Source organism: Rattus norvegicus, chromosome 3, assembly GCF_021556685.1.
Source record: "Rattus norvegicus strain SHRSP/BbbUtx chromosome 3, alternate assembly SHRSP_T2T, whole genome shotgun sequence".
NCBI classification, from domain to species: domain Eukaryota; kingdom Metazoa; phylum Chordata; class Mammalia; order Rodentia; family Muridae; genus Rattus; species Rattus norvegicus.
The window spans coordinates 112,786,501-112,813,324 of NC_141536.1; the positions used below are offsets into that span (position 1 = coordinate 112,786,501).

At 39.6% G+C, this 26,824-nt stretch overlaps 1 protein-coding gene across 2 annotated transcripts; it reads right to left on the reverse strand.

The window, feature by feature from the left end:
* Positions 1 to 1,871: 1,871 nt before the first annotated feature.
* Cops2 (COP9 signalosome subunit 2) lies at positions 1,872 to 26,813 on the reverse strand. Of its 2 annotated transcripts, none has more exons than NM_153297.2 (13): positions 26,610 to 26,813; positions 19,262 to 19,375; positions 17,928 to 18,005; positions 14,684 to 14,809; positions 12,517 to 12,606; positions 12,329 to 12,406; positions 10,430 to 10,604; positions 9,802 to 9,980; positions 9,643 to 9,695; positions 6,456 to 6,553; positions 5,170 to 5,252; positions 4,135 to 4,193; positions 1,872 to 2,601 (listed from the first exon to the last, which is right to left on the reverse strand). In NM_153297.2, the coding sequence occupies exons 1-13, from the start codon at positions 26,661 to 26,663 to the stop codon at positions 2,457 to 2,459; spliced, it is 1,332 nt and encodes a 443-aa protein (NP_695209.1). In that variant the 5' UTR covers positions 26,664 to 26,813; the 3' UTR covers positions 1,872 to 2,456. The 2 variants fall into 2 exon arrangements, with proteins under 2 accessions (NP_695209.1, NP_001416684.1); NM_001429755.1 differs by having other exon boundaries at positions 12,517 to 12,627.
* Between the last annotated feature and the right edge of the window lie 11 nt (positions 26,814 to 26,824).

Here is a 26,824-nt window from a genome sequence, read left to right on the forward strand (position 1 = left end):
GTGTGCTTAGAACAGTATGCCCTTATCATGAAGACGTTATGTTAGATTAAGATGTGAGAAAAAAATAAACAATCTTAAATGCTAATTTAAGAGCAAGACAAAAACCAGAAATGAGCTCTTGCATACTTGATAGTGCAGCCACCTCAACTGCTGCAGATAGCTCAGGGTAGACACCAGATCGCCATGGATACCCGAGACTGTGCAGATACCTTAATGTAGATACCTCAGACTGGTGTAGAGTAGTTCGACCACGTTTAGGAATGAAACAGAAATGAGATCAACGCAACTGAGATTTCAACTCTGAAATCTTCTCTGTGGAAATGTCCTTATGAAGAAAAGCAAACCTTGACTTGAGTTAGACTGTTAGCCATAATGTAAGACTAAACAGGAAGTAGGGCCTGCCACACAGTTTTATTACACAGTTGGCCTAGCTTCCCACACGGAAGCACGCACACAGCCTTCTACAAGCTTAACACGGTGCTGTGAGAAGCAAACACAGCACAGAGCCAGCCTCGGGAGCTGGACAGGACACACTGCTGTGAGACCCTCTGATTCTGATTGTCACATGCACACACCTGATACAGGCACAGAAACTTGTCATTTTTATTTGGGTAACAAAGGGTCTCCAAATTGTATTGGAAAAATAAATCCTAATTAATATCACTCCTGTAAAAAACGTGAACACACTTTTCACAAATGATTTATGTAGAAGAAAATACACATACTTTCATAATATCTTAAACGTTTTATTCCCTACCATTGACATTTCGTCTTTCGTCTTCTTTCAGTTTTCTACAGTTTCCAACGTATATCTGTATTTAATACTGCTTTATTCTGCTAGACATTAACTGACTGCTTTCCTAAATCTAAGGATTATATAGTTTTAGTATAAATATATATCACATATTTTCGTAAAATTTTGACAAAACCAAATAAGCATGCCTTGTTTTAAGTCCATGCTCTTTCTACTGTTTATAAAATCTGATTTAATGATCAAAATTCTTGGTTGCCACTCTTCAGTCACACAGTCCTCCTTCTGCACTGCCACTCAACTCTTTACATAATAATGAGCAACAGAAAACCAAGGACATTATGGTAATCTTAGTTCTTTCTTTTGACACTATACGATGTGAACTTAAAAAAACCAAATACATCCAAAACTCAATACATTCAAATGAGCTGAGTTCTGCCACTATCAAAGGCCATAGAGTTCATTCTTAACTATGCTGCCACTGCACAAAATACTTGAAAATTATTCTGGGATTGTTTTCAAAGCCAGATACATACTTTCTACATTATCTAAATTTAGCTTTTTTTTTTCCCCTGGGGCCAAATTAGGGCAAAGACGGACAAGTCTGTTAATACTCTTTTCAAACAAGGTATAAACATAAAGTTAGTAGCACGTCACCTAAATTAACTTTGACTGTAATTCTCAAAGAGCAAACCCAAGAGGCTTTGGGCAATGGTTCGTTGCTGGCGTTAGAAAATAACCTTTCAGCATGGTCACTATGCAGGTAACATTCACTTCGCTGTCTATGTTCTGGCATATTTGTTTAAAGTGACATTCTGAGAGTTAATACATACTCTTTTAAAAAGAAAATTATCATTCTTTTTTTAAAAAAAGAATCGTAATCCTTTAAACTATCACTGTCAAAACAAGTGCTATGTAAGGGCTCTGCCTGAAAGTAGTCCTTACTTTATCAATAAACAGTAGTTTTAAAAACCTGAAAGCAAAGAACTAGCTTTTCTTATTTGCTCTCAGGCTTTTAAATCTTAACTGAAGACAAAATAACCTGAAAATTGTAAGATACTAAAAACAAAAGATTAACCCCGAATGTAATAAAAACACATCAAGAACCAAGCTACAATTTCTGAGCTGCACTGTTTATTTTGCTGCTTGAGCCCTAGGTGACAGTGTACCACAGAGGGCACGGGTCATCTAACCTTCACTAGCTGCAAGTACAGAAGTAGACGGACACAGTTTTGGAGAATTGACATTTTGCAAAATGCAGCAAACATTTTCATTTATACATGAGAAAAGGAAGTGTTCAAAAGGGTATGAATTTCAAGTTATTGCAGGTTATTTGTGAGAGAATTTCTGCAGGTACAACATGTTTAAATTTAACCAACAGTAGCGTGTCAGTGTATTTAAAATCATGACAAAAATCTCTCTGGTCATGTTGCCCATGACAAATTACTATGGTGTTGTATGTTTAGGGCAAGGTGTCAACACAGCATAAATCCCATGGTGTTTTGGTTTTCTTCTGGAGATTAAAGCTGTTTTTCTTGGGATAAATGCAGCAGCAATACACAAACCAGTTGATCAAAAAAGCCCTTCTGCCATAACTCCAGTCACTTTCAGGATACACCAACCCACAGGAGTTCTGCCTTTCCAGTCCGCAAGGATTGCATCTCTGCACTGTTGCCATAAGCACGTCTGCAAAGCTTGCTCTCCGTTAAGCCAGTTTACTGACCACAGCCTGGTTCAGAGAGTTTAGTTGGTTGGTCCATTTATCTAGTGCAGTATATCGGGCACCGCCCCTCTTCTGATGATCCAGTTCAAGGAGCTGGTTGACTTGATCAATTCGGCCATGAATAGTGCTGGAACCAAATAAGAAAGCAATGTCTCCAGTAATCTCTGCTAAGCACATTCACAGAACAGACCCCACCCCCACCCCCACCCCCACCAAACACCAACATAAAACCCAAACCCAAACCCGCCCTGCCTACTGGTACCAAGTGACTTTAGTGTCAGCTGGAACATTTATTACTCTATTTTTAAGGCACCAGATCTCAGCTCAGATGCCATTTTCCACCAGACACCTATGTCATGAAAGTTAATGCTACCTGCCATGCTTTCAAAGCAAACTTCGATTAATAACATCAAGACTGCCTTGTGACAGATGGCTTTCACCTTATAGGCTGGACATGCAGGTACTTATCTTTAATCCTAGCACTTAAGAGACAGAGGTGAACAGCCTGGTCTCCACAGTAACCCCAGTCTAGTCAGAGACCATATCTGAGAGCGAGAGCGAGAGCGAGAGCGAGAGCAAGAGACAGTGAGCAAGTGAGAGCGAGCCAGTCAGTCAAACCAGAAGATTATCACTGTGTATGTACAAACAGAGTACAACTCTTGGGAGCTCGCTCTCTTTTCAGGTTGTCAGGCTTACGCAGAGTGCTTTAACTTGCTAAGTATGTCACAGGCCCAACAAGTTCTTAGTGGTAAGTCATACAAAGAATGAGAAACCTGTCTGAAAACTGACTTAGAACCTCTCCAGAGATCATGTGTTCAGTGTGTTCACTCATTACAAAAGGATCACTGTTATGTCTTCTATTAGAAAAATCATAGCCAGGCTGGAGAGAGAGCAGCAGTTCAGACCACTGACTGTTCTCCCAGAGGTCCTGCGTTCAAATCCCAGTAACCATGTGGTGGCTCACAACCATCTGTAATGAGATCTGCTGCCCTCTTCTGGTGTGTCTGAAGACAGGGACAGTGTACCTAACTATAATGAATCAATCTTTAATGAAGAGAAAAAGAAAAACCCTAGCCACAAGTGGTGCTTATGGTAAATCACAACTGAGTTGCTATGCCCTCCTTGCCATCACTGTCTGACATGATTACTGTGGTGTCTGAAAGAGTGCTCTCCACAGGCTCAGACACTGAATCCTTAGTCCCCAGTTGGAGGAACTGTTTGAGAAGGATTAGGAAGTATGTCACAGAGGTGGGCTTTAGGTTTCAAAAGACTAGAACCATTCCCAATGTCTCTTCCTACGCCTACTCGCCAATCAAGATGTGAGCTGTCAGCTACGTCTTTTCTCCACCATCATGGACTCTCTACTCTCTGAAACCGTAGTCTAATTAAATGCTTTGTTGTCTAAGTCGCCTTAGTCTTGGCAATTTATCACACCAATAGGGAATTGCCAAGGGAATTGGAAAGAGGGGCCAGTGTACAGGAGCCTTATTGCTCTCCCAGAGGACCTGCGTTTAGTACCAGTATGATGATTAGTGGCTCTGACCCACAGGTAACCCCAGCTCTAGGGCCTCTGACCCCTTCTTCCAGTCTCCACAGGAATCTGCACTTATATTCACACACAAGACATACTGTAAATTTAAAAAAGCTGCGAAGTACTTACTTATCCAGTATGCACTGCACCAGCAAGCTTTCCACATCAGCTACGTCTATGTTTAGCTCCTACGACAAAGTATTTCGTTATATAATTCTACTAATTAACATTTTAAAATAATTCATGATTTTATGCCACCGAATGGAAACATATACTAGTTATACTGCACTAGATAATTTTTTTCCTTTTATTATAATGGCAATTTAACCCAGGGCCCCATACACTTGGCAAGTGCCCTCTTACTGAGCTACAACCCCATCTGGGAAGAGAATTTTCTTCTGATGATCCTGGGCACTGAACCTAGGATCCTGTGCATATACTCTATCACTGATATATACTATATCCCAACACTCTTCTCATGTTTAAGATAGGTTTCAATAAGTTGGTCAGGTTGGCTTAAATTTACTCTGTAGCCAAGATGGGCCTTGAGATTCCAATCATCCCACCTTAGCCTCCTGAACAGCTGAGATTAAACCTATGTGGCCAGGCTTGGCTTAAGATTTTAAACATATTACCACACGAAAATATCTTGTAGGCAAGTACTCCATACCAAATGGTGCCTTCAGCTCTCTTCTAACCCTGGGTATAACTCCTACTTTATTTGTTCGGAACTGGACTTTTATTAATGCTTCACTGTCTTCTGTCTAAGAAAAAGGAATCTTAGAAACAGAGTGACTTGTAATTTCTCTCTCATACGTTAAAGCTCTTTTCTGTTAAAGCAATCTATATTAAATAACAATGAAAATTTCTTATTAAATTTAAAGCCTTGGCTAGGCACAGTGACTCAACCTGTAACTTTGCCCTTGGGAGACAGAGGGGGAAGAAAATCAGTAGTTCAGGATCATCCTCAGTCACACAGTTACATGAGTACACACGTATGTGTACTCACACACACTCTATAACTATATCAAGTTAACCTGGGCTACTCGAAACCTATGTCTCAAAAATCCACTGTGAAGTGCAAAAGTTATATTCTATTTAAAATAAAGATCGCTACACTGCAATTGTAGGCGCTTAATCATAGACACTAAAATCCACAAATACCTTAGAAATAAAAGGAATATGTATTCTTGTGTAAGGCTTAATTAACTTTATGAGGACTTGTGTTCTGATGTTTCGTAAAAGCTCTGAAAGACAAAAAGAAAAAAAAAACATTGTAACTGTGAAGGTCTTTATGAATCATGTAAGCACAAGCCATGTAATTAACGCTACGATTTACCTTTGAACCATTTTGCTTTGTAAAGACACGGGTGCTTAGATTTTTAAAAATCTGGGTGTGACAAGGCTGCAGGTTCTCCTTCCCTGATTATGTTGCAAATCTCCTAAGACACTTTTCTGTCTCCCTGGCAGTCCCCTGTGCATCACTTCCTAACCTTGGACACATCTGAGACGTTCTCATTCACAGCAGCGGAGTTACCTTCCTAGGCCCCACAGCACTCCATTGCACACTTTCATTAACTCTCGTGTCATCTTTCCTATGTGCAGCCCCAGTGGTCCTGGGCCTCTGCCTAGGTTCCTAACCCTTATGCCTGGCCCATATACAATTCCTCACACCCAACTGTCCTTAAAAAAAAAAAAAGACTGGACTAGGGTTCACGGATAACGCTTTTATATTTTTCTGCTTTTACAAAGTATAGTACCCTTTCAGGCCCATAAAAAATATTAAAAAAAAACAAAAAACAAAAAAAACCCTATTGAATGAAATAAAAAGAAGCAAATAGGGAACAAGAGAGCATTACTTCTGACATATTCTTCTAATTTTTCTGCTGCATTTAACATTTAAATATTTAGTGGATTGCTCCCAATAGTCATTTAAGTGCCCTCAATAATTCCCCCACCCTTCTTCCCCTCTAAACCAAAGTTTTTCTGTGTAGCCCCGACTATTCTGGAACTCCTGCGTCTGTCTCCTGAGTGCTGGGATTAAAGGCATGAACCACCACTGACCAGCTCTCAATAGTTCTTAATAGATGGAACACTGGAGCTATCAGAGCAATTCAGCAGAACTTAGGCCTTACTTACTCCGAGAGAACTTCCCAATGTTTTCTTACATTTTGGGGGAAATTATCATCTATGGGAGCTTTCTGACGAACCTTAACAGTCAGGTTTGAATCTAAGCATCAACAACCAAATAACGGCAATATTTACACTAAAAGGCAAAGGAAAGCAAATGCCATGTACAGACCTCATGTTAAGAGGCTTCCTATTCCATGGTAGCACTCAGAACTCTCTCTGTCCTCTGCTATGCCAATGCATTCCACTCCTCCCCATTCCGAGCATGTACTTAACACATCAGAAAAGGAACAGCGGACCTCAGTCAGCCAGCAGCATACCTTCAATGTGTTCTCTTATGAAAGGATCATCCATGATGTTGCTGTGATTTGTTTTCAGAATCTTTTCAAACTCGGTGATGTCATTGTTCTGATAGGCACTAACATGGGAAAAAAAGATCAACGTTGTCCCATGTGAAGTAATATATCAGACATAATCCAGAGTCTGCTTCTCAATCTTTTATATGCAACAACCACAACTCTATTATTGCTTCTATTAAGGAAGTCAAAATTAAGTAAGCATACACAACACACACATAACCTTCCCCCAAAATTCATTTCTAGCACCAAATAAATAACCCCCAAAACTACTGCTTTTTTGTTTTCTAAAGGAAACAGTAAATGGATCTTTCTGTTTGGGCGAGGGGAAGTTATACAAATATATTAGTAATTTAACAACCTAAAATCTTAGTCTTGTTCAAAGTTGACAGTAAAAATGTTTATTATATCAGTTGATGTTTTCAAATGAAATTGTGCGTTTCTGATTGCTAATTGCTCTTAAAGAAAGAAACCAGGTTTCATGCACATTATGCAACAAAAGAGCTTGGTCTTAGCTTTTAAATAAGAAAGCACATCCTTTTTGAAGAACCAGAAAATACGGCTTCCTAATTTTTATCTTCTAGAAAGCTACCAGCAACTGCAAAAAGTTTTCAAAAGGATTGATTCTCAAATCTAAATCCCATCAACCTATATAGCAGAAACACGAGTGACAGAAATGCCAAGTGGTCACATACAGAGGACACAGTGATGGAACCCATGTTGCAGAAGGCCAAAGGCTGATCATGTCTATAATTCTCCTTAGGGATCTGGCACCTACTTTGGGAACAACTATGGGAGGGACTGCTGAAGGTGCTGAGAAGGAAGAAGCGAAGCTTCTGGATATGGCACCACTGTGTGCTTTATATGTAAGGCATGTATATCATCCACCACTCTGCCCGCCCTCTGCTCTGTGTGCTTTATATGTAAGGCATATATATCATCAACTGCCCTGCACGCCCTCTGCTCTGTGTGCTTTATATGTAAGGCATATATATCATCAACTGCCCTGCACGCCCTCTGCTCTGTGTGCTTTATATGTAAGGCATATATATCATCAACCGCCCTGCACGCCCTCTGCTCTGTGTGCTTTATATGTAAGGCATATATATCATCAACCGCCCTGCACGCCCTCTGCTCTGTGTGCTTTATATGTAAGGCATATATATCATCAACCGCCCTGCACGCCCTCTGCTCTGTGTGCTTTATATGTAAGGCATATATATCATCAACCGCCCTGCACGCCCTCTGCTCTGTGTGCTTTATATGTAAGGCATATATATCATCAACCGCCCTGCACGCCCTCTGCTCTGTGTGCTTTATATGTAAGGCATATATATCATCACCGCCCTGCACGCCCTCTGCTCTGTGTGCTTTATATGTAAGGCATATATATCATCAACTGCCCTGCACGCCCTCTGCTCTGTGTGCTTTATATGTAAGGCATATATATCATCAACTGCCCTGCACGCCCTCTGCTCTGTGTGCTTTATATGTAAGGCATATATATCATCAACCGCTCTGCACGCCCTCTGCTCTGTGTGCTTTATATGTAAGGCATATACACCATCAACTGCTCTGCACGCCCTCTGCTCTGTGTGCTTTATATGTAAGGCATATATATCATCAACCGCTCTGCACGCCCTTGCTCTGCTTCCACCTGTTAGGTGGCAATGTAACTTCATGTTAGGGGCAGGTGATTCAAGTGCTTCAACAGCAAATATGTTCCTCTAGTCTGCTGGCAACTGACTAGGAAGATGAAATTAGGAAATATTACTTTCTTACCTACCCCAATACACTGTAATGCACAACAGGAGGCTATCTTCAAGTAGTGAAAACATTGCATGCATATTTTATCTTACACTTGCATACACCTATATTTTAACTATAAGAAAATTTTCCATTAAGTAGACTTTATTTTTATTCCTTGCTTGGTAAAATGTGTATCATTATAATAAGATTTTGAGTTCCACTATAAATGCTTTACCTGGGTAACAAGATGTAGTAAATATAGAATAATTATTACCTTATAAAGGTGTGATAAAGCAGTTCTTTAATGTGTTTTATCATACTTAACAATTTATATAGCATTAACTTCTAATCAAAATTTTCATCATTTCCTTAAATTGCTGTTTAGCAAACCAATGCTATAAATAAAATATTTTAAATGTTAATTTATAGTCAAATCAACTCAAGATAATATAACAAATGTAGACAAATTAAACCTCTTGAAAAAAGACTGGAGAAATGCCATTTTACAATTAAAATCAACCCGATTCAACAAACAGTAAAACAATTTAAGATAGCAATGGGAGAATACTGATTAATGTAGCAGTGCAAATTATTTGTAACAAAACTCCCATAGACTTGATTTTTTTATTTAGGGCTAAAATTGAGGTTTCGTTTTCTTTTTTGAGGCCAGGTCTCACTATGTAGCCTCAGCTGGTCTCCAACTCACCGTGCAGACCGGACTAGCCTTGAACTCAGAGACCCTCCACTCCTGCCTCCTGAGTACCGGGATTAAAGGTGTGCAGCACGAGGCCTCGCCCTATGGCTTTTGTTTTAAAGTCATTTTTTATCTTGTCATTGAGAAAGTATGCTTTTTATGCCTCTCATTACTGAAAACTCTTGATTTATCTTGGGCCAATTCATAATTTTAGACTTGAAGTAGGCAGAGGTATTAATATTGTGAATCAAAGTTCTGAGACAAAGACAGCTAAAACTGATATATATGTCACACATAGACACACATTAATAAAACAAATAAAAGATGAGTAAATAAAAAAATAAATAATAAAGAAAACCAAAAACCTTATGGTAAAGGCTTGAAAGAGACCAAGGCAGTAGAATTACAAGTTCAAGGCCAACCTCGGCAAGTGATTCACTCTCCTACACTGGAAAGAAGGAAAACAAAACAAACAAACAAAAAACCAGCATAAAATAAAACAACAGAGCAGATGAGATTTTACACAGAGCCTGTGACTCACAGAAACAGCATAATGGCTTCAAAGGACTAAACGAACATGAACTTCTGTGCCTCAGACGAACACACACAACAACAGATGCTGACTGTCAACTAGTCTCTGATGCTGTCTGTCCCTCCCCTCTGTGAGCTGCTTTAAAAGGGGCTGCTTTAGGGGAACATAAATCTTACCTTACTAAATTTGTCATTGCTAGAATTTCTGGATCATTTTTATACGGCTTGGCCTAACAAAAAAACAAAAGGAACACAAATTACACGTGCATACTAAAAGAGTACCTCTTTTCCAGAAAGGCAATCGGATACTAAGAGGAGTGAGGAAATTAGACAGACCTCTTGCGAGTCAAATGGATTTATTCCTGATTTCATTAGCATATTTGCTAAGACCAAATATTTTAAACAAGTGGTTCGTCTTGGGCTTCCTGATTCATCATAATTCTTGAAAGCTTCAAAAAAATCAGTGTGTGCCTTTTCAAATTCACCTTCTCTCAAGTGCATCTTACCACCACATTCTGTAATAACAACACAGAAGATTAATTTATGAAGACCAAATAGAGCCTACTGCACTGGATTTAACTGTATGTCCGGCATGGCCCCAAGGTGTGACTATATCTTCCACATGGCAACTCCAGGGTCTCCTAGGGTCTGTATCCTCATCCTATAGGGCAAGCTCACTGGATACCAGCTGTCACTGCAATTTTTTTGCAGCTTCTACTGAGTAAGAAGTAATCCTTTATGTAATTACAACTCAGGAGAGATACACTGACAATATGACTTTAGATAACAGTATATTTATTATTGCGACCTTCTTAATACAAAAACACACGCTAATTTCTAATAGTCCCCTTATGACTGTCACACTTTACCATTTACTGTCAGTAAAACAGGAACAACTTTAGAGCCAGTCTCATATAATGAATGACTCCTGTTTTCCCTTCCTACTCGTTCCATCCAAACTTGCCTCTGATGACACCCATGATCAGTGGGTGAGGGATGGCAGACTTGATATGAAGTGATTGCTCATAGAGCGCTTTAAGCTTTTTGTTGTTCTTCTGTGCCGTGTACATTTGAATTTCCAAAGCATAGATTTCTAATAACTGGGTACCTTTTTTCAGGTCATCTTCTCCATCATCAGTCTAGGGAGAGAAATATTTTAGTCAAGACAAAATGCAGGAACCACAGAGGGATTTTTTTTTATTAGCGTTACCTTGGGAACCTTGTATCTCTGTGGAAACATACTAGATTTTACTGCATCCTGACTAATTCTAGAGTGACCAAAGGAACCGGGATAGTGAAAAGGAGGCCAGAAGGTTTTGTGTGTATAAAATATTCTTTTAAAGAAAATGACATTCATTAAGAAAGCTTTGGTGTGTGTTGCATATGTGTGTGCTTGCACACTCATGTGTGTGGGTCAGGGAACACTGGGTGCCTTATCTCTTACAGCAGGGTCTCTCAGGGAACCTGAAGCTCACCGAGTAGTCAGTTAGGCTGCTGGCTACCAAGCATCCTTTGTGGCAATGCTGACAGTTATCAGTGGGTGATATTCCCACTTAACAGAAGTGTTCTTATCCACCGAACCATTTCCCCAGACCCATGAATTAAAAATTTGATGTTGGAAGACCTTTGCTGTCAAGCCATTCATCTTCCACTTGTTAAGGAGAGAAGCTATTCCCACAAGTTGTCCTCTGATCTCAACATGCATGTACATGCGTGTATACTGATCTCACTTAAATGTAACTTAAAAATCAATGCAGTTTTATATTTTCAGCTAGGAAGTACACTAATGGTCTTCCTTTGCAACTGCTTTAGATCCATCTATTCAATGGAAACCCACTTCCTGAACGCACATAGGGAGATAAAATATGCTATGCTTTCTCGGCTCAGCCTTCCTTATTTATGCATGTCAGGAAAATTAAATGGCAACCCACAAGATGCTTTCCAAATGTAGTGTACGGCCTATAGCCACATAGCTATAGATACTGTTAAACAAAATACACACACACACACACTAAATCAAATTCATTGTTCATAAAGTCTTTGACCTTAAAGTGTAGTTTAGTTATTCACTAATAAATCATAACCAGCTTACCATGCATCTGTCTACATGTCTTTCATATTAGAATATGTAACACCTAACATAGCTATACTGGATTGCGGACAAACACACTACTCCAAATTTTATCTGAGAATAATGCTTCAAACAATATACAAAAAAAGTCATATATTAGAATACAAAATATCTTTGTTATTTATATTTATAAAACTATTCCCCATATTCTCAAAGCAAATAAGTAGATTCCAAGGCTTACTCTACATTGCATATTACTAGATAGTACAAATTTACTACATATTATAAGGGGCTTATCTGCTCACTGACAAACTATACCTCATCCCATAAAGAGTAAAAACTGAAATCAGCATTTAGACCAGTAATTCTCAATGTGTAGGTTACAAACCCCTAAGGAGGTCACACAACCTTTTCACAGGGGTTGCTATCAGATATTCTGCACATCAGATAATTACATTATGATGCATAACAGTAGCAAAACTACAGTTATGAAGTAGCAATAAAAATAATTATATGGTTGGGTCACCACAACATGAGGAACTGTATTAAAGAGTCATAGCATGAGGAAGGTTGAGAGCCATTGATCTAAGAAATGACTCAGAGAGTCAACCTCATTTCTAAGCAAAGCCTCATTATACAGAAAAGGTGGGATTTGAACTCATGATCAGGATCCTTTAAAAACTTTTTTCTTCAAATTTTATTTTTGGGATAGATGCTTCCACACAAACACTCCTAAATAAGCTGATACTATTATTTAATGCTTCTATTAAGGAAAAGGTAAGGGAATGTTACCTGACAAGACTGATGTAACTGGCGTAAAATTTTTTGAAGCTTTCCATATTCTTCTCGTTCTAAATATAATTTTCCAAGCTGTATAAAAATTAAGATGACAAGCCTTTAGGAGGAAGTACATATACTTGGGACACATCACTCTAGGCACCCACCCACTCTTCAAAAGGAGGAGCAAATGCAATTGTTACCTTTGTGTTTGTCTTAAACCACAGTCTATCATTCTTAGCATCTTTCAAAGCTTCCAGTGTTGTTTCATAAAATTCCTGCAGTAAATCCATCTGACATAAAAAATCAGAATTCTATAATTGTAAACAGCAAATTTGTACCTGTTAATAAAGTTAATTTGAACAAACTAAAAGTGCATCTTTGAACTTTAATACATGTAAGATACACTATTTGTTTCTTACCAAATGTCTTCTATAATCCAAAACATTAAGAGATCACATTTATTTTTTTATTTTTATTTTTTTTTCGGAGCTGGGGACCGAACCCAGGGCCTTGCGCTTCCTAGGTAAGCGCTCTACCACTGAGCTAAATCCCCAGCCCCAAGAGATCACATTTATAAGTGCTAAGATGTTTTTGCCAGTTTTGTAAAACCAAAACATTATCTTCCCATGTAAACTACATGGTCATAAATTCTAATGCCATAACAGTGAGCTCTGTCGTTCCCAAACTAACCTCACTTTATACCAACAGAATGATATGCTGGGCCTTTAATAAATATATCCATATATTTTATTTCCTTAGCCCTTACAATGTTCTAGAGTGGAAACACTAGGGGGGGAGGGCGAGGAAGGATGCACAACAGCGCCCCTGCCAGCAAAATGGTTGTCTTTTGTTTTGAGACAAGGTCTTACTCTGTAGACCAGGCTGGCCTGGAACTCTTTGTGGTAGTCTGTCTTATCCTCTCAGTGCTGGGAATACCACCACATCTATTTTCTCTAGTGTAATTTTAGCTGTTGCTTTAATCACTAATTAGTGACATTTTCCCCATATAACCTCTGTTTTACACCATCTTAAGTTTCCCTGTTCATTCTCCTCTGTTTGTAGCTTTTTTTCTGGTACCTGGATCCCGAAATCTCTATATACTGGAAGGGAAAGAGGACCAGGAGTGTCTGACACTCTAGGGGAAGGCTGCCTATTTACTCAGGGTTCTGATGGTACAGAGATAGAGCGCTACCCACACAAAGAGGTTTTTAAGATACTTGTTTGCAAGCAACAAAAAATATTTTCCCACTTAATTTAGTGTCATTTAATTAGATAAAGTGCCTCATGTATTCCAGACTAGCCTCAAAAATCACCTTGTTCCCAAGGATGGCATATGCCACCAGCCAGGCTGGTTTCAAATTCATTACACAGCAGGAGAATTGCTCTGGAACTATTGCCATTAAGTGACAAGGCTTCTTTTCCCTTATTCACAGAATAGATGAGCATATGTGCGTGCATGCCTGAGTATGTTGGGGGAGGGGAGTGTGAGGCTGATTCTGAGACCGCTGGTCAGGAATGCAAAAACAGATACTAAGTGATCCTATGTTCAAATACCAGAGAGAAACAAAGCTTAAAAAGAAAATAAAAAAATTAAATAAAAATAATCTCATTAAAAAAAATTAAGGATGAATGACATACATAAAATCACCACCATCATCTTAGTTAGCCACCACATTGTAGAAGAACCCATCTATCTCCCTTACCTCTTTCCCTTCATCAGCTATTACCATGCATCCTTGGTCGAAGCATTTATAGAGCACCCACTGAGACTGGCACAGGACAAGTTCTTCTCAAGGACTTTAATCAAATAGCACAACTTGTGACTCATGTCCACATTTAACACTCCCAATGGCTGAAATGAAGGCCTGTGTGTGCTTGTGTGTGTGTGTGCACGCGCGCGCGAGTGCACCTGTTATTTCAACATTCAATGGGAATGCTTGTTTAGCATGCTCAGTGCCTTAAGTTCAGATGCAGACACAATTTCATAAAAACAGAGCTATAACAACAGGCACATGAAATCTAAATTAAATTACCTTTAAATATTAATTAGTACCAGAATCAATAAAATAGAACAAATTACTTTTGAAGCACACTAGTAATTAGTAAATCAGCCTTTCTCTAACATAAAATGAAGACTTAACAGGCATGAAGGCACTTGTCTATCAGCATTTGGGAGACAAAAAGGGGAGGTCCAGGAGTCCAGTGGTACCCTTAATCTCACAGTTAGTTAAGAGGCCAGCTTGGGCTACAGGCGACCATCTCAAAAAGAAAACAACCATCACATCAACAACACCCCAAACCCACAGAACCATCACTGTTGTATAAAGTAACACATTGACAGCATCGAGATAAAACCTCAAGCCTAACCTGTTTAGAAGTGGAGATATAGTCAAGGATAGAGTTAATAGACTTTTCAGAGTAGTTCCTGGTGACTGCACTCCGAATATAGGTCAATAGTTGCTTATATCTGTTCATCATTTCTGGAAAGTTTGTCTGTGAGGGGAGAAAAATGCATGATGGGTCACGTGAGTGCATACAGCAGTACAACCCAGCACAGTTCTGCTCACTGAACTAGACTGCCACAATTCATGACACACTCTTGGAAAGGAGGAAGAACACCACAGACGTGTTACCTTACATACAAGATGACGTATGTCAGAACTGAGCCTAATAAACTGGTGAAACCTGTATGTGTTCCAAGTTTCAAATATTACAGTTTATGTGACTGGAGACTACCAAGATACCTACCAAAGAAGCAGACTTGAATTTTTAAATGATACCCACTATTTCCCCATGAAATAAAGATTCATCCTAACTTCCTAACAAGAGTCACATGCTCCATTTCTCCCTTGAACTGGCTGGCTTTCCATGAGGTCAAGCAAACCTCTTCAAGTCCCAGAACTCATCTCATGGACCAAAATCATCCCAGGGTCTGGGGAGAATCTAGGAGTAGAAACTGCACAAAACCCCAAACAAAATAAAGCTTATTTTCAATTAAAATAAATACAGAAAATCATCCCATACAGGGCCCTATTCCATAGTAGACAGTTACTGTTGCCACCGCAACACCTAGTTGTATGACTGTTTATACAATGTCTTATGGTTTCCAGGAAACAGGTCTGGAGAAACAAAGGGACAGTATAAAATGTCCAGCACTCAGGTATTTGGGGAGTGTGTCAAGTAAGTCAGTTTTGGAGTGTAACTCCACAATCTGGTCTACTCCCTACAATCTCTTTTTTTTTTTGGTTCTTTTTTTCGGAGCTGGGGACTGAACCCAGGGCCTTGCGCTTCCTAGGTAAGCGCTCTACCACTGAGCTAAATCCCCAGCCCCAAACAATCTCTTATTATTTCAAGGAAAACGGTACACTGGCAGGAAGAAATACCTTCCTCTGGTTATTAGGGTAATGAATAAAGGAATGATAGCCAGCTATGGGTATCTGTTTTGTTTTTATAGAAGTTTCATGAGGACATAACAAGGAACTTCCATCCTCTAGCAACCTATAAACCTGCACTTAGAAATGGTGAAATAAGAGAGTCTCAACTTTGATTTTGTGTTTTGGTACTAAAGCAGGATTTTAGAAAAAGAACTTCTGAATTATATCTTACCCTACATAACTTTAAGCTCACTGTTGCAGTCTGAAATGTCCCCCAGAGACTTGTATTTGCATACCTGGCTAGAGAACTGTTCGAGGTTGTGGGAGCGTCAGGAGGAAGAGGCTTGCTGGAGGAAGTGAATCCTTGGGTGACAGGCTTAAGGTTATAGCCCAGCCCCACTTCCTGTTCACACTCTACTTTCCAAGTACACACAGACATGACCAGCCTCCTAATTCTGCTCCCGTACCCATACCTTCCTCACCATGCTGGACTGTATCCATCTGGACTGTAAGCCAAAATAAGCCCTTTCTACCTTAAGATGCCTTTGTCAGGGTAATTTATCACAGAAATGAGAAAACCTTCCCACCCCCCATTGTTTGTGAGGGCACACAAATACATGAAAGAGGAAAATGAGAAACCTTCCCACCCCCCATTGTTTGTGAGGGCACACAAATACATGAAAGAGGAAGTCAGAGGACAGTTAGTAGAGCTGATTCTCTCCTTCCACCACATGGGCTCCAGGGATTGAACTCGGGTTGTCAGACTTGGTGGCAAGTATCTTTCTTTACTTGCTTATCTTAATGGCTTAAGACACTCTTTTAAAAGATTATTGTTAGTTGGACATGGTGGTGCATGCTTTTGATCATAGCACTAGGGAGGCAGAGGCAGGTAGATCTCTGTCAGTTTGAGGCCAGCATAGAAAGTTCCAGGACTGCATAGTGGGACCCTGTCTCACTCCCATGTCCCCAATAAATTTATTATGTGAATAAATTCAGACAGGGACCTTTAAAAATTATGTTAATCCTAATTAAGATTGAGGGAAGATTAAGTAAATCTGTTCTCACACAGAGCAAGTGAAACAGATCTTCTAACTACTGCAAAACACTGCAAAGCTACACAGGTTCTACTGTAGCTTCACGTAGAAATGAGAAAGGCAGACACAGCCGAGACCACTCTTGTGGTCTCCTATTTATAGATGCCAAGGCAAAAGCAAATGGCAGACCAGGAAGACTGTACTGTAGGATACAGATAACCCTTTCTTATCCTTCCCAGCTCTGTTTGAGGTAAAATTAAGGGCAGCCCATTATTTAAATGGACTAAAACTCAAACAACTGTTATTATGTGAAGTTGTTTTAAAGGAGTCATCTTTTCTTACAAATAACAGCATCTTAAGAGTTCTCATTTAGCACTTAAAGCTACTATTTTAATAATTCAAATCTCTGTCCCTTAGTCACCTGCTGCTTCATCTATATCTCTCAAGTTTTTAATTTAAATATAGCAAACATTGGTGTAATATCACCATAAAAATGCACAGAAAGCAAGGGTTTTTGTGCAACAAAAATAGGCTCTGAGAAGTAGAACTAGAAAGGATGAATGCATCAGAGACATTGCCAACAAGGACAGATGCAAGACCGGCTAACAAGCACCCCAACAATGTAGGTGGAGACGGTGGTAGCCAGGAACAGAGCAGCAGAGGGAGCAACTTTACACAAGGCATCTTCTGATGGTACTCAGGCCTTTTTGATTTGTTGATTGATTATTGGTGGGAAGAGAAACAACACAGGTTTCGGGTACAATGTTGAAGTACTTGCCCCCAGACTCAGTGATGAATAGAATTTGTAAACTCCAAAATAAACTTCCAAAGTAAGTTTTTTAAAACAGTCACTCTACAAATAATGCACCCGGACTATATGCAGTAACACACAGAAAACATACCTAAGGAATAAGTTCTTCCTACAGAAATTACTATTTTTTTTTTTTTTAGATCCTGTGTCAAATTAAAAGGCTAGCATTGGAGAGAGAGGGCACCGGAGTTGGAGGGAGGAAAGTGAAGATATGATATTTTAATAAGAATTTTAAAAATTAAAAAAAAAATAACACCTCAGTATTGCTGTAGTCATGATTTTGAGTGCACGGAGGTCAGTCTGCTGACTTTATAGGGAAGATGTGCGGGGCTCTGCAGCAGGAGGCATGCATGCAGTTCATTACCCATGGTGAGCCTCAGAGGAAACCTTACCAGCTTGAAGTTAATCTTGATCATCTGTTTTAGCGCTTTGAATCCCCATTCTCCCTTCTCACCTTCGAGTTCCAAAACCTAAAATGGAAAGAGATTTTTAGTCTTGGTATCAATTTTTCACTATTTTTCAATGATAACCAATGTCTAAGACTTGAATTAAATTTAAAAGCTATTCATGAAAAATATTTTCTCCCAAATTTCACTAGTTGTCAGTGTAATTTTAAAAAGGATTTAAAAGAGACTTCTTGGGACCCTTGGGTAAGTAAGCTGACTCTTAAGCCGTCCCATAAGAGGACTTACTTGATAATGTACTCTCTACCTGAATCATCTTTAGTAAGAACCATCAACTGCTCAAGACTCAAGAAATCAATTAATCTGTTCGCAGTAGCAGCAGGACTACAGTAACAGTGCTGAGCAGGGGGACACTCTCCAGTGTGGGCTTAGGACAAGGGCCCTACTTCACGAACAACTCCATTAGAAAAGACAGTAGAAAACATTCTGAAATATATGCTTATTATTACCCATAATGCCATCCTTTGGACAGAACTATCATAAACATCGCACACATTTTTGAAAAGAATCACTTTGCATTTATTGTATCTGTTTTAGTTTGGATATCAAATATCTGCCTCATGTGTTTGATACTTGGTCCCCAACTGATGGTGTTTTCTTGGGAGGTTAAGGAACCCTGAGAGTAGAGCCTAGCCACAGGGAATAAATCACTAAAATATAAGTCTGGGGAGCTATTACCTAGTTCTACTTCAGGGCCCAGTTTTTCTCCCTGCTTCTTGGTTAACTTTTTCTATTGCTGTGGTAAGACGCCGTGGTTAAAGTGACTTATAAAAGAAACCATTTAATTCAGGTGTACAGTTTCAGAAGGTTAAAGTCCATGATAGTCAAGGCATGGGACCAGGGACGGTTGAAAATTCATTTGAGCCTGTAGGAAGAGACAGGGGGAGTGGGAGTGGGGTGAGGGGACCAACCAACTGTGAATGACATGGGGTTTTGAAACCTCAAAAGTCCACCCTAGGGAAACATCTCTTCCACCAAGGCCAAACCACTCAATCTTCCCTAAGAGTTCCACCAACTGGGGACCAAGCATCCAAACATGAGTCCCATGCAACCACTACAGAATCCTAGTAACATGCTCTGGTCAATATGGCTTCCCTGCTATGAAGGACTATGGCATCCTAAATGGTGAACTGAAAAATACTTACGCTCTTGGTTTTGGTCAGATTATTTGGTGGTAGCAATGAGAAAAGTAACAGATACAGTATTATTTTAAAAAATAAACTTCTAGACATAAAATCTAGAAATAAGATTTTTGGAAGCACCTTTTGGAAGCTGCTTAGTGCTGCTTTCGGGTCATCTTCTTTCAGTGCTTTGGAATTATAGTACTGATTTTCCAAATCCACGTTGGGCTCAGAGTTACTGTCTTCAGAGTATTCCTGTGTATGAGGACAGAGATGGTAAATGAGGAAAAGAAATTCACACACAGCACTGTAAAAAGTGAATGCTGTCAGGATAAAATTCTATTTTTGTATAAAATAAAACAAGCCATCAACATTGATCTTATTTTAAAATTGGAGAAGGAAGCCTGGCAGTAGTGGGGTATGCCTTTAACTCCAGCACTCGGGAGGCAGAGGCAGGCGGGCGGATTGCTAACTTTGAGGCCTATTCTGGTCTACAGAGTTAGGTTTCAGGACAGCCAGGGCAACACAGAGAAACCATATCTTGGGGGAAAACAGAATAAACAAACTAAGACAGAGAAGGAATAAAGTATACAGTAAGATGAAAATTATTTTTCTCTCTCAAACCTAGGGCTTCCAGGGGCTGGGCAGTGGAGATGGAGTAAGACTGCTGTCCAAGCAGAAGAACTAAGTTCAAGCTGCCAGCATGAACACAAAGGACCAGGCATAGGTGTTCAAGTCCTGTGACCCTGTTGTCACGTGGGGGAATGAAGTGGGCAGACAGGACTGTTAGGTTGGTGACCACCAGCTCAGGCCCAGGTTCAGTGAGGGGAGGAATGCCATCCTCTCACTTCCACACATGCATTTATAACACAAAGAAACACTAAGCAAGTAAATGAAAAAAAAAAAAAAATCTAACTACTTTCACTCTGTGGAATCAATGTGTGTGATAATCCTCATTAATAGACTGAAATCTTAGAAAATATTTAATCTTTGTTTATATTGCTTATTTTTTAAAAAGATTTATTTATTTATGTTTATATTTTTTATGAGTCCACTACAGCTGTCTTCAGACACACCAGAAGAGGGCATCAGACTCCATTACAGATGGTTGTGAGCCACCATGTGGTTGCTGGGAATTGAACTCAGGACCTCTGGAAGAGTTAGTGCTCTTAACCACTGAGCCATCTCTCCAGCCCACTTATATTGCTTTTTATAGCGTTTGTAAGAACTGAATTTACACGGTGGGAAACCCCTCAAACTTCTACAGTGCCATCCTAGCTTACTATTTGGATGTTACAAAGTTATCTGGCCAGGTGAGGTGGCCTGGCAGGTGTGTGTGCGGGTCAGAGCACAGCTTGCCAGTCTTCCCTTCCTTCCATATAAGAGTCCAGGCCTCACACAGGTTGTCAGGCTCCGTGACAAGTGCCCCAAACCACTGAGCCATCTCGCTGACCTAAAAAGTAGTATTTTAGATTCATAAAATAAAGATTATTTTTTCCTCACCTACAAGTCATTACAAATGGATACGTTTCTATCAAAAGAAAGGTACTGGGGGAATGGGAATAAACACAAAGTCACGAATATTTTAGTTGTTTTAAGTTCAGATACAGCTTATTTCTTCAAAAAATACAGGGAATACTGTAAAGACAGAGGAGTGAAGGGAGTTTCACTGAGTACAGCAGTTAGGAAGCTCAGACATATGTCAAGATGGCTTCCTCAGTGCAATGTGCCTTCCGTAGAGTGGTAACACAAACGGGACTTGCTCTCGCATACTAACAACCTATGGAATTCAACTAGGCTGAACACTTGAAACTCTACTGGAACACTTTCCTTTAGGGATAAGATCAGACTAGGTAAAAAACATATTTCATAATGATTTATTTTCTTAACTCTTGTTACTGATAACAGATACTAAAGGTAAAGGAAAATCCTACTGGAGAATAAACCAACCAACTGCTATCAGTGACTGAGCTGGGCTAACAGTGACAGCCAAAGCTGGGTTTGAAAGATAAATGGGCCCATTTTCTAGAAGAACTGATGAGGTAAAGAGGGTGGTGCAGTCAAGAACAGCACATGACACAAGACAACACAAGCAGCACTTGCAGGGACACTCTTGGGTCACCTAATTCTTCTTCAGGAACATACTTCTCTAAAAAGTTAAAAAAGTTTACCTTCCCATAAGCTTCCTGGTCTGTTTTTAAGCCTCAAGTTCTGACCTCATGTTAAACAGTCAGAATAATTTGCACAAAACATCTATTGTGCAGTATATTTAATAAAAAATGACCTCCCATTGCTTACTAAGTAAGTTGAAAGTAGTACAAATCTGACTCCTGCCCACACGCAGCATGCCCTATGAAACTGTTCCCTCATTCACAAGGCTTGCAGCCTTTATTCAACTGCTCAACACTACTCCTCACCTTCCACTTTACTCCTCTCTTTGCATTTCTCATCTGGTCACCTAAGCTATAGCTTCTTAAAGTGTGGGTTATGATCCAATGCAGCCAGGGAGGCCGGGGTGGGGCGGCGGGCGCATGTGTGCACACAATATGGGGATGAATGGATGTACCTGGATGTGAAGGGGGATTCCACAAAAAAACAAAAAACAAAAAACCTGACAATAGTAAAAGAAAAAAAAATCTAAATACACAATGATCAAAATTAGTAAGAAACTAAACATATTTCTGGCAGCACGAGGCAGATTACACTGTGGAACATCACTATAAACCTGGGTTGTGAATACAGAAATAGCCACTTTGCACTGCATGTCAATGAACAATGAATGCCTCAAACACCTTGCACAGACTTGACTGTCACTAATTATAGCATATGTTTCATATGTGGAGTCTTCTATCCTTATAGATTTAATTACGTAGAAGAGAGGCTTTAGAATTACTCTATAGTGTAGGCATCAAATTATTGTACCTTTGGATTATATTGCTAGAACTTCTGATTTTAAAAACTGCTGTTTGAGTCATTAACTTGTAGTAAAAAATTCACCAAATGGGTTTTGGCTTGGAATTAGGACAGAATTCCCAATATTTTTCAAAAGAGACCTTAATATACAATGTCATTTTGTGTGTATTCATAAGAAGCAGTGATCTCAGCATTGATAGTCATAGATCAAACTATCAATCAATTGTGAAAACACTGAAGATGCTGTAATCTACATCCAACCCTCACAACTCACCCTCCAGACCAGAAAATTGCTGTTTGGCTACCCAAGCCTTCCAACGGCAGCCCTCACTCTGGAACGAATGAAAAACTAGGCCAGGATTCGGGAAGGTAAAGGCTGAGGCACAGTCCATGGCAGAATTAAATCATGGACTTTCAAGCAGTGAGGAAATGGAAAATGTGTTACAGGCTGAAGAGATTAGCTTCAGTTAAGACAATTATGGCACTACTGAAAACAAGTTCCTTATGCTTTCTTTTACACTGCAAATGAGCTTTCTTAATCATAAAATTACCCACTTGCTATTCCTGAGAGCAGATCAAAAAGACAATGCACCCTTGAGCTCAAGTAGAATGGGAAAAAAAAAAAAAAGAACAAAAAGAAGACCAGTCATGAGTACCAGGGTTAACTGCAACAATTACTAATGACTTAGTAACACAAGGTAACAATCAGGATAGTGAACTGATGCATTAAGTAACTTAACGATAAACTGAATTTGTTTCTGTCAACTGAGCAATAATTTGTAGAAGTTTCAAAATTTCAATCAATATGTGAATATCCTAAATAAAAGTTTAAAAACATGTAAAATAAAAATCACTTGAATATTAGAAAAGGGCTTTACAAATCTTAAGGTTCAGTGACAGCTCCAACTTCCTGATGAAATAACTCAAGTGTCTCCAAAGCAGTCTGTCTGGATCTCTTCTCTTTCCCCCAAAATATGCCATATAATTTTGAATTGCTGCTTGAATACAAATCGTATTTTCATCTTGGTCATACTGGAGGAAGACTGAACTCAGGCCTGTTTTTGACTGTGGCTTTAATAGGAGATATCCAACAATACTGACATGGATTATCACAACAGTTCTGAAGAAAACCACCTCTATCAGTTAGGTGTTTTGGGGTTTTACTGAATTGTTTTTAACTTAAAACAACATTACCTGGCTAATAGTTTACCTTAATTATCAACACAATTTTTGGTTAAAGTTTTAAAAAGACTTATTTGCATGGATGTATGTATACCATATGTATGCCAGGTGCTACCAAGGCCAGAAGATGTTAGACCCCCTAGAACACCGAGTTACAGGCCACTGTAACTCACCACCACATGGTTGTCGGGAACTGTATTGGAGTCCTATATGAGAGTAGCCAGTGCTCTTAACCTCTGAGCCACTTTTTTTTTTTTAAAGTCATACATTGTTCTTAATATTGCAGACTGAAAACAGGTCAAATTGTTATCAACATGAAACCAGTCAAACGAAATACAGTACCTATGTATCACCTTTGGAGATGTAAAAAGGGCAGTGAATTGGCAAGAGGGCTTAAGTGGGTAAGGTGCTTACTGACAAGTCCAACAACTGAGATTTTATCTATAAAATCTATAGGTTAGGAGAGAACAGGCACCCACAAACTGTCTAGTGACCTACACATGCATGGCATGTATGTACAAACACATATACACGACAAGTAAACATTGTAAGATATTCTAGGTAAATTAACAATAACACATAAACTATATCCTGACTAAATAAATAAAGGGGGAGGCAGAGACTTTTAACTTCGTTGCTTCTGAGACTGTAGTAAGAACTGGGCAGAGGACTGACAGTGCAAACTGTTTTGTCTGTACAGGCAAGTGTTTATGGGTTAGTGTGCCAGTGTGGCAATATTCTGTTGGACATTCTGAAGTCCTCATACCCCCACCCAAAAAGACACACACAAAAAAAGCAAAAATTGGAGGCATTAAAATATACTCAAGACAGAATTTTAATTTTCAGGGCATATCCCTGCCACCTATTTCCACTAGACTGGGCAAATACAAAAGGTAGCTTAGGGCATTAAAATATCAGTGGGCCACAGATAAAGATATGCTGAGTGTCACTGTGGCCAGAAATACCCACAGTGCTATTAACATTTTAATTAATCAATTAACTGAAAAATATTCTTGAAGTCCAGCCTAGCCTCCAACTCAGCAGGTAGCTAAGAATGGTCTGAGCTTCTGATCCTTCTGACTCTCTCTACCACCCAAGTGATACAAAACAGGATGCTACCACATCTAGTACACCTGGTGCTAAAAACCAAACCCAGGGCTTTTGAAATGGTCAGTACTCTACCAAGTAAATGACTCCCAGCCCTCACATAACATTTTAAATGAAGTGGTAACTAAATGTCTAACAACCGCATTAAAAAAAAAAAAAATCTAGCTTGGCCTGGTATTCTAGGCCTGTTATTCTCACTACTCTAGGGAAGTTCAGGGCCAGCCTGAGCAAAAAGTAACACGTTTCAAAAAGTAAAGAGGGAGAGAGAAACCTCCTTAAGACAGGATGTCAACCCTGTTGACTTTCTATAGAAAGAAACAGATAAAGATCTAGGCAAATTACTCAAAAGAAAAGCATCTCTAGCAGCTATAAAATGACAGCCACTCTTGTAATGATAAACATATAATAATTAAAGGATATGGACTAGCAAATGAAAATAAATTAGCTGAAAGACATCATGCTACCAAAAAATTTTAACTGTTAGTAAAAGACACTTTCCACTATTTGACATATAACTGGAAATCTGTATCATATATCTATATCTATATGAGAAATGAATGAGAAGAGCTATTTAATTTAAAATAATGCTTGAAAATAAAAACTTCATTAGTTCTGCAACAGTAAAATCTTAACTCTATATAAAATTTCTTTTTAAAAATTGAAACCGCATATTCAACTTTATTATACAATATATGTAGTATAGATGTCAAAAATGCTAGTGAAACAGTCTCGTTCAAGGCTAATTAAAAGGTTTGTGTATGTCTAATTAAAAGGCTTCCAAAGAAGGGTGTGGTGATGCATGCCTTTATTTCCAACACCTGGGAAACAAAGTGAGCTCCAGGCCAGCCATGACTGCACAGCCAGACCCTGCCTCAAAACAAAGCAATAAACTTCCACAAACTAGTAAAGTCTAATAGGGTATTTTATAAGACTCTCATTTTCATTCCTACATTGCACTTTTACGTTAATCCTAGTGCTAATATTCATTCATCTAAAAATTCATGTATTTAATAGACTATTAGGAAAGGAAGTAAGTAAAGATTTTAAAAACTACTTGTAATGGAAACAAAAGCAAAATAAGAGAGAAAAGTTTAGTATCTGCTTACAACTACCTTGGGTTTGAACAAATATAACAAAATTCTCTATTTAAATTACCAAGCATCTACTATGACTCCCCAGTCATAGCACTTCCTTCTTCCTTTTGCAAAACATGCCTTTCTGTAAAATGAAAACCTTTAAAAAAAATTGGAAACGATTTACAGATTCACCTATATGAAGAAGTTACACAGTAACTCAAAATCAAAATACTAATTCTTTGAGAATATGACACCTAAAAGATGAACCAGAGCTCTCAAAGCATGTACTCCACAACTTCACCAAAATGCAGTATCACTGAAATTTCCTAAGGACCGAACAGATGCTTCCCAATTAGGAAACAAAACTGACACTAATTTGGGGAATCAAGATCATCTATTCTTAGTTCTTACACAGGTGTGCGTTTTTTGACTATCAACATAAAACATGAGGTCCAGTTTAAGACCTGTAAATCCATTCACAAATTAAACCTTAAATTAAAAAGGAATCACCAAACTAGGCAAGTTTACTTTTATGCCATTGACAATTCAAACAACGATGCTGGGAAATTTCTTAAATCAAGGAAAAAGATCATTGGTTCTAATTCCCTTAACTCTTACCTCTCCCCGGCCCAACCAAACAAAAAGCAAATCCTTTTTCCCAGCTTGACATTTTTTTTAGAGAACAGGACGAGCAGTTTTAACTACTTTACCCCACTCCCCACCCCCCATTCTTGCTCTGAGCCTTAACCTGGGACCCAAACTGACCCTGGGCGAGATTCTTAAGCTGTTTTGGGGGAGACTCCCGAGTTTTGCAGTAGGATCTGGGAGCAGGACGGACCCTCCGCCTCCCGCACCCCTCAGTTTTCACTCTCCAAGCATCTGGCACCGGCTGAGGTCAGAGTGAAGAAGATATGGGCCCGGTAGGGCCCAGACTTAAGCGCCGGGCAGTGGCGGCTCGGCGGCGGGCAGAGAGAAGATGAGAACCGGCCGCGGCCGGCCTCCTGCGCTATCCCAGGGCCCAGCGGCCTGGGCTGACCCGCCGCCTCTCTCCCTCTCTTCCCAGGCCCCGCAGGCCCGCGACGCCGGGCGAGGAGGGAACCCTGCAGCGTGGAACCGGGCCAACGCGCCCCCGGGGGAGAAGCTGCAGCCTCTCGGCCTCGGCACCACCGCCACATCCTACTTCCAGCCCCGGCCCGCTCCCTGCGTCTCACCAGGTCGTAGTCCTCCTCATCATCGCACATGAAATCATCCTCCATGTCAGACATCTTGGCCGGAGGGGGGAGGGGGAGAGGAGAAATTAGAGACAGCCTCCTCCCACAGTGCTCCGCGGCCCAGAAGCGTCACTCCCGATTCTCCTAGTCTTCCGGTCTCTCCTGGAGAAGAGAGAGCTCATTCCGGAACCAATGCGCTCGACCCTGAGACGATT